Raw genomic sequence first — 8,220 nt, 5'->3', positions numbered from 1 at the left:
GGGGCTATAAAGCTTGTCAGAAAAATATTACTCATTTAGACCACGAGTTTTCAATCTTTTAGACGCCACAGACCTCTAAATATGATCATCTTCATGTGAGGGACTGCCAATCCTAAAATTTTCAAATCAATTTTTTACCACAATTTTTTTTTCTTTTGATTTTCCTGTTTAAAGGAGTCCTATTATGCTCTTTTACAAAGTCTTAATTTTGTTTTGGGGGTGTACTAGAACAGGCTCTCATACTAGGTTGTTCGAAAAACAATTTTTCAAATATTTTACATTATTACAACAAACAATCAGTATATGGGGATAATTAGGAGGCCATGATGATGGACAGAGGCTAATGGGCGAATTTGGCCAGGATACTGGGGTTACACCCCTACTCTTTTTCACAGGACATCCTGGGATTTTTAATGACCATAGGGAGTCAGGACCTCTGTTTAATGTCTCATCCGAAGGATGGTGCTTTTTGACAGTATAGTGTCCCCATCACTATACTGAGGCATCAGAACCCACACAGACCACAGGGTGAGCACCCCCAGCACTCACTAGCACCTCTTCCAACAGCAACCTAGTTTTCCTAGTAGGTCTCCCATCCAGGTACTAACCAGGCTCAACCCTACTTAGCTTCAGTGGGCAACCAGTCTTGGGCTGCATAGTGATATGGCGTACTGACAATTATAAATTGGAACTTCCTGCATTTTATATGGCCTCATTATTCTCTTTAAACAACAGCACTGCCAATTACCACTGCTCAGACTCCAGGCAAACAAATACACAACTTACTGTGTGGATGCTGCAGCCAGCTGCGGTCTAAATAGTACAGATAACAGCTCTCAAACTCCTTCTCATTGTAGTTAGACACAGAAACTGGCACAAAAGGTTCCATACTATCAAACCCCTCCTGAAAGACAGAAGGCATAAACAAATTGGGAGGAGGAAAGAGAAAAAGTGCAAATATATTGAGCCCTTTTAACAAATCTATACAACATGCACAACAGATCATAACAGGTGCCTCTAAACTTTATTTCGCTAATCCTTCAAAGTCTATAGTTGATGTAAAAAGGAAAACTAAACTCTCTTAACTTAAGGCATTTACTCAGTAGTTTAATGAACAAAGGCATAATGTGGTTGTTTTGTGTGTGAGGGCTGCTGACCTCTCCTAGTAGCTCATTGGGAAGGTAAGCAGACCGTGGTTTGAACACAGAGCCGGTCTGAGACAAAGCTGTGAGAATAGCACCTCCACTCTATGACAGAGAGCAATGTCAAGTAAATTGAGAGTGAACAACTCACTGAGCATTAAATCTATTAAAGTTATAGTTTACCCAAAAATAAAAATTTGCTGAAAATTACATGTAGATGAGTTTGTTTCTTCATTGCAGATTTGGAGACATTTTGCATTACATCACTTCCTCACCAATGGATCCTCTGCAGTGAATGGGTGCTGTCAGAATGAGATTACAAACAGCTGAGAAATCCACACGACTCCAGTCCATCAATAAATGTCTTGTGCAATGAAAAGCTGCATGTTTGTAAGAACCAAATCCATCATAAACTGTCGCTTATGGCCAAAATAGCAGTCCATAATCCATAATAACGCTTCCTCTAGTGTTATCCTTCCCCGTTATCCTCTCAATTTTGTTTTAACTGTTTTTGTTTAATGATACTTTGCTTTTGCAAACTCTGTTTTTACTTAATATAATATAGAGTACTCATATTTTAGCTGGAAGCAACAGTTAAAAGGTAAAAATGTCTTGATATATTTGTTTATTACACACGCAGCTTTTCACTTCACAAGATGTAAACTGATGGACTGGAGTTGAGTCGATTATTTGTGGATTGTTTTATCAGATAAACTCTTATTCTGGCAGCACCCATTCACTGCAGAGGGTCCGTTGGTGAGCAAGTGCTGTAATGCAAAATTTCTCCAAATATGTTTTAATATGAAAAAGAAAACAAAAACTCTACATCTCGGGCGGCCTGAGGGTGAGTGCATTTTTAGCAAATTCTCATTTTTGGGTGAACTATTCCTTCAAGTAAGAGTGTGTTTTTTTTTTTTTTTACCCAATTGTTTTTCATCATCTTCCTCAGATTATGAATCAAAGTCAGTTCCTCTGGCTCACACTACATAAAAAGGAAAAGAAAGCAGGATGTCAAACAAATGCACAAATTATTTAATAAAATTAGTATAATTATGTAAATATTTTTGAATTCATTTTCACTTATTCTGGCTAATTTACACAAACAAACCATAGTTCTGTCCTCCTTTTTAAGAGATGTTTTGCCCCACAGAGCATTTACTCCATCCACAGCCACGGCCAGTTTAAAGGCCCCCTCGCCCTCTGTGGTGCCCCCTGCTTGCAGCTTCAACTCCCGCAACACTGCGCCCACCACATCACTGCTGCTCTTCATGCGATTTACACCCTGTGCAAATGAAATCAAATGATTAAAAATATAGTTAACTAAAAACTATACAATACATTTTTTTTAAACTATACATGTGTGTGTATATATATATATATATATATATATATACATATAAACAGAACAAAATTATAACCGCAACACTTTTGTTTTTGCCCCCATTTTCATGAGCTGAACTCAAAGATCTAAGACTTTTTCTATGTACACAAAAGGCCTATTTCTCTCATATATTGTTCACAAATCTGTCTTGTGTTAGTGAGCACTTCTCCTTTGCCGAGATAATCCATCCACCTCAAGGGTATGGCATATCAAGATGCTGATTAGACAGCATGATTATTGCACAGGTGTGCCTTAGGATGGCCACAAAAAAAGGCCACTCTAAAATGTGTGGTGACGAATGAAACTACAAAAATGACTGAGAAGTTAGTCCAGTTAGAATATAGTCAATTTGAGGTAGTGGTAATGGGGAATTTTTAATATGATGATAATGAATAAAACTCACCTGATCAATAAGCTCCCCTAAAGGCTGCCCCTTTTCAGTACTTTCTCTCTTTGTCCACACATACCGCTGTGTTGTCTTTAACTGTTAATTGGTAAGATTGACATCAGAGCAGCTCAATAAATGATGAAATTAACCAAAATAATAAATAAGTGATAAATAATAAACATTAAATAACATCTCCTCGTGGAGTATATATTGTGAAATTTTATTTTCTACAATTTTACCATTTTAAAATACTTTTTTGATATATATTTTGAGGTTAGACAACTTAAGCAAGTTCATATTTTGTTAAAATAAAAAATAAATATTAATTTATAATATTAATAAATATGAATAAAAACAACATGATAAGGTGATTTACGCACAAAAAAACTCACTTGTATACTTATAAACCCTACAATACAATAAACACATCAAGTTGTACCTTGGATAAAAAGCGTTCATTTGTGATTTTGAAGTTCTTCAGCCATTGGGATGCCTGGATCGGCTGGTCGAAGCGTGAGGGGCGGGAAGATGATGGCAGCAACTCTTTACAGTTCTTGATCCACAGATGAGCTATAAAAAAAACATCATAGCAACATCAGACACCAAACGTCACATCACCATACATTTTGATTGAATGAGGGTCAGCGGAGCTCACCATCGGGTATGTGCACGATAAGCCAGCCCTGAGTGTAGCAGTAATGCAGGGCGTGACACAAAGACATGGTCTTTCCAGTGCCAATATCTCCATCTAAAGCACATTGTCAAGGAATTTGTGAAATATCAGTGTGGAAAAACATGCACAAAGTAAAAGAGCTCACTGGATTGGATTTTTGTATTTGAGGATACAGAGTACATAACGCAGGGGAGGCTTGCTGTAATCAGCTCTTTTAAGATATGAGATAAGCTCCAGCGCCGGCGGCCTCACCATCACACAGCCTTCATTAAACGTTTTAATCTGAAACAAGAGCACAAACATGCATTAGCTGTCCATGCAACTTCAGCCACAAATCATGACAATGGCATTTCTATTTGGACTATATTAAATCAATGCAAATATGCTCCACACACATATACTACAGTACTGTTCCCAAACCTGCAACTGAAAGCGTGGAGGCAGTCCATAAGGGAAGAGTTTTTGAATGTGAGCCGGTGGGAGCATGTAATACTGCCCAGAATGTCCTTCTGAATGGTATGTCTGAGAAAGGAAAGAGCAAGGATTGAATGTAATAAGAATGTAATATGTGTAGCGTCTGGACCACTCCAACACACAATATATATTTTGTTAGCTAGATTTCACAAATACTTTGTAACACCCCAGGACGCCAGAACAAGACCCTGGTTTCATGGTAACCCGATACATTTACAACCTTGTGGAATGCGAGCCGACTACTTAGCTGCATTCTCCAGAAACAAAGGGACACAAATGCACAGGAGAAATGGACTTTTCTACTAATTAATTCATAGGAAAACCTTCTTTGAATGAACACCCATTTTCTTCAGGCCAGTGTGTATATTATTGCTGTGTTGTATTTAATCTGTTGTATTATAGACTATTTTTATTCATGCTTACGATAAACCACTCATTCATATAAGTAACTATTTCATGTCTAGTATCTATGAATTCGCCTTCCTATGATCGAAACAAGTGTGTATATTATATGCTGATACCAATGCAACATATTGATGTTCTAAGAATCGGTACTAATTTGTGCCTCAACACTCCAGCGAATTACATATGCAAAATACCATGCTTACAGACAAAGAGTCATAAAAATCCCCAGTATTTCCAACCTCCCGCTTGGGATTTCAGCCTTCCTCATTGGACGAACCCATCTTGAGAGGCGTGAATCTCTGCAGGCTTTAAAAGGCCACACTCCATGTGACCCGCCCAGTCGGTGGTTCAGTGAGATGCTAAGATGAAGATGTGAGAAACGCTCCAGGATACCAAAGCTCGTGCCAGGCTCCTTTCCAGAACATATTTTACATGCAGTTTCAAGGGGCAGCTCAGCAAGTAAATATTTAAATAATAGGTCAATTACCAAGCAATTAATTTATTTATTTCATGTATGAACGTATGTATTATTTAGTAAAAGTCTGCTGGATCACACAAAATCCTTCATTTTGCATCAACCGGTGGACTTTTGACATCTCCAGGGAATGTTGAAAATACAGATCAAACTTCCTCATTTTTGTATTCTGACCATGGACAGTCCGATTGACAGAGGGATGTTGTCAAAATTAAATCAAAAATGCATTATAGGTCTTAAAGTTTATTGGAAAAATGGAACGCCACAGACCCTTTTCTTTGTCTTCTCTAGTCATGTACCACAGACATTTTTCATGCTCATACTGCACAGAGAATCAAGATTTATAAAAACCCATCTTGCAAGTGGTGACTTACCCCTTTAAGGTCAACTTCATGAATAGGTCAATTTGAAAGCTACTGATAAACGTCTATATAAGACACTACACAGTTTCTATTTTTAGGACGTACTGGATCTTGCTCTGAAGTTCTGAAGACTGACAGCGGATTTGGTTCAGCTGATGCTGTTTCCACAGCAACTGCCTCCAGCTGCTGGCCACTGCTTTGAATGTGGAGATGCCTGAACTTCTGGGTTGCCTGATAATGACATAAATAATGGTTATGAGCGTTATATCCTGTAAAGTGTTCTTAACTGTAATATACTTTATATAAAAATATTAAATAATATATGAAATGACACTTACTGTTGGGTACAGTCGCGAGGACAGTTTGTGCAGATTCATGTTCTGAAACAAAAGTAAAGCAATTTGTACATTTGGCCAAAGAGGTTCTCTTAATGTAACAATCAAGTTGACCAAACTATGCTCACATTAAAACTGTTAAACTGATAGCTTGTTATGCACGTGTCTACTTATGGACAGTGATATATTTCCTAAATTAAAGGAAATGCCTTTTTATAATGTTAATCTCAGAGAGAGAGTCTGGGATCATGATGTCTGTCACCTTGCGAGAGACAAGCTGGCTGAAAGCATGAAAGTGCATGAGGTAAGCACAAAAAACGCATTAAGACATTAACTTACCCCTAGAGAAAAAGTCGACAGATAACGTAGAAAACAACTTGTCATTCAAGGGTTACATGTACAGCGATAACCACGTATTGCTGGTTGATGCGAACGGGTCGTACTGTCACGAGCCACGGCCGATGGAGGTCGCCATTATTGTTGCAACAGACGCCGGAAGTTACGTCATTACGTAAAAGACTTTTGTCCAAAAGGTCAATTGCTTGGCTGGTTAGCGTTAAATATAAATTATGTTTCATATTAAATTAATACGAAATACGTAATCTGTGATCACCATGACCTGTTAGCCTCTGCTAGTTGATAACTCTTATACTTCATCTCTCTCTCTCTCTCTCTCTCTCTCTCTCTCTCTCTCTCTCTATATATATATAATTAATTTTTAACCCCTTTAGGTGTCACATTAAAACTGTCTTGCAAACTTTCTTTACAGTGTCTTTGTAAGCTTCGATACTTTTTATTCTTTGTTGTTGTACCCAGACCCATTCAGTCTTAAATTAAATTAAGTTACATATAAATTACTTCATATTGCATTACATTACATTAACACACAAAACTACGACAATATATCAAAAAAGATATAAATAAACCATTTGCCCCATTACTTTGGTCGAAATTTAAAATTAAAAGCGTTCATTGTATACGACGACATTTGGAGCACTGCTCCTGGTGTCAAAGGAACAAACGTAGGCTATAACAATAGCAAAAATACAATAAAGTAAATAAGACTTTTAAAAAATACAACGGAAAAAAAAGACACGAACCAATTTACATAAAGTGCAATAGTTTGGCGTAAGTAGGCCTATTAATGCTCCCCTGAGGTACATTTCAAAATAAAGAAAAAATTAGGTAAATATCACTTGTTTTTATATTTTCATTCTGCATAATTTACAATTAAGTTGCACTGTTGTCAATTTCTGCTATATTGGTGCAGTTTAGTGAACCTTTCTTTAGCTAGTACACCAGTAGGTGACCACAATTGACTGTCTTTTTGTGCATTATGAATGAGTCATTGTTTCATTCATTCGAATGATTCATTCAGAAACACTGATTTATTCAGGAACGAATCATTGTGTGTTGCTCGGAGACCTGCAAAGTGACTTTGGAAGTATTTTCAGAGCAAAGATGGCAGCCTCCAAATACAGCAGGTAAACAACTTCCACTGAAATTGTATTGTTGTGAGTTACATTTTTGTTTAAAAAAATCAATGCACTTGGCATATTGTTGTAGGTATTAAAAGATAGGCCTATCTAAACAGTTGTTTTCGGGTCAAATTGATGTGATTTATAACGTGCAGTAATCAAATGATTAGATCTCACTTTGTTAATATCTCTCTCTACTCTTAAAATGAAAAGTGTTTGAATAAAAATAAATAAATAAAAATAATTGTTACTCTGACACAAAATAAACTAAATAGGTGTCCTTTAAAATTGCTCGCAGAAGGTATCATGAGAAAGAAACAATAGCACTTTCACTTGGATGTAGATTACAATTGCTCTTTTTGTAATTCTAAAAGAGACACCATTAATTTTTTTATGTCCTTGTTCTTCTCCCTTTTGCATGATGTCATTTCTGAGTTTCAAAATTACATTTGTGACTTTTAAATTAATCTATCAACACTTTTACTTTACTCAAATGAAGATGACATTTCAAACAGATAAGTATATATTATTGATCTGTTTTTTGTTATTAGGAAAATGTAATATTTGTCAAAGCAAGTGTGACTCAAAACCTGCATAATTGTTTTGTATTTTTGCAAGTCAGTAAAATACTGAGATGAATTGGAATGCTAACAGTTGGCACTCTCAAAGAGAGAAATGATTGATATCATTCACACCAACACGTTTGTAGTTTAAATATAGCACCCTCTATGCTTTCTACTTTTGAGTTTCAGCTGAGACTCACCTAAACCTGGCTAATAAACAATAATTTGTCGATAGGCCTGCATAAAGCACAAATTGCACCTTTGTTATTGTAGGCTCTTGGTTGCAAATCCTTTTCAGATTTCGTAGATTATTGTATGAATTTAATTCCTACCATATTCTTAGTCTAACATGTACATTACTTGCATGTATTTAGCATTTTTTAAATAGTTTGTAAGTATCTATGAACTGAATTATGTTACCACCTATAGATCACTGGCAGTAAGTGCGCAGTTATGCCGTTTAATATTATGTTTCATATTGTAATACAACGTAATGCAAGTAAAGAAAAGACAAAAAATAGATGTTGGCAATAGATTTCATGGT

At 36.4% G+C, this 8,220-nt stretch overlaps 1 protein-coding gene across 2 annotated transcripts in view; it reads right to left on the bottom strand.

Annotated features, from left to right (window-relative positions):
- Positions 1 to 6,129, bottom strand: part of dap3 (death associated protein 3) — a 6,497-nt gene extending 368 nt beyond the window's left edge. The window contains exons 1-12 of one of the 2 annotated variants that reach the window (XM_016289769.1): positions 5,975 to 6,129; positions 5,639 to 5,680; positions 5,406 to 5,531; positions 4,005 to 4,106; positions 3,758 to 3,866; positions 3,567 to 3,659; positions 3,351 to 3,481; positions 2,927 to 3,007; positions 2,251 to 2,424; positions 2,065 to 2,124; positions 1,158 to 1,247; positions 787 to 904 (exon numbers count right to left, since the gene is read on the bottom strand). In XM_016289769.1, the coding sequence (XP_016145255.1) occupies positions 787 to 904; positions 1,158 to 1,247; positions 2,065 to 2,124; positions 2,251 to 2,424; positions 2,927 to 3,007; positions 3,351 to 3,481; positions 3,567 to 3,659; positions 3,758 to 3,866; positions 4,005 to 4,106; positions 5,406 to 5,531; positions 5,639 to 5,680; positions 5,975 to 6,019 (1,171 nt within the window). In that variant the 5' untranslated portion in view covers positions 6,020 to 6,129. The remainder of the gene's footprint in view (positions 1 to 786; positions 905 to 1,157; positions 1,248 to 2,064; positions 2,125 to 2,250; positions 2,425 to 2,926; positions 3,008 to 3,350; positions 3,482 to 3,566; positions 3,660 to 3,757; positions 3,867 to 4,004; positions 4,107 to 5,405; positions 5,532 to 5,638; positions 5,681 to 5,974) is intronic. The other variant, XM_016289770.1, reaches the window with a different exon arrangement.
- Between the last annotated feature and the right edge of the window lie 2,091 nt (positions 6,130 to 8,220).

The sequence above is a fragment of the Sinocyclocheilus grahami genome, unplaced genomic scaffold, assembly GCF_001515645.1.
Source record: "Sinocyclocheilus grahami isolate Dianchi unplaced genomic scaffold, SAMN03320097.WGS_v1.1 scaffold251.1, whole genome shotgun sequence".
In the NCBI taxonomy this organism is placed as follows: Eukaryota; Metazoa; Chordata; class Actinopteri; order Cypriniformes; family Cyprinidae; genus Sinocyclocheilus; species Sinocyclocheilus grahami.
This window is presented reverse-complemented; position numbering and strand designations above follow the sequence as displayed.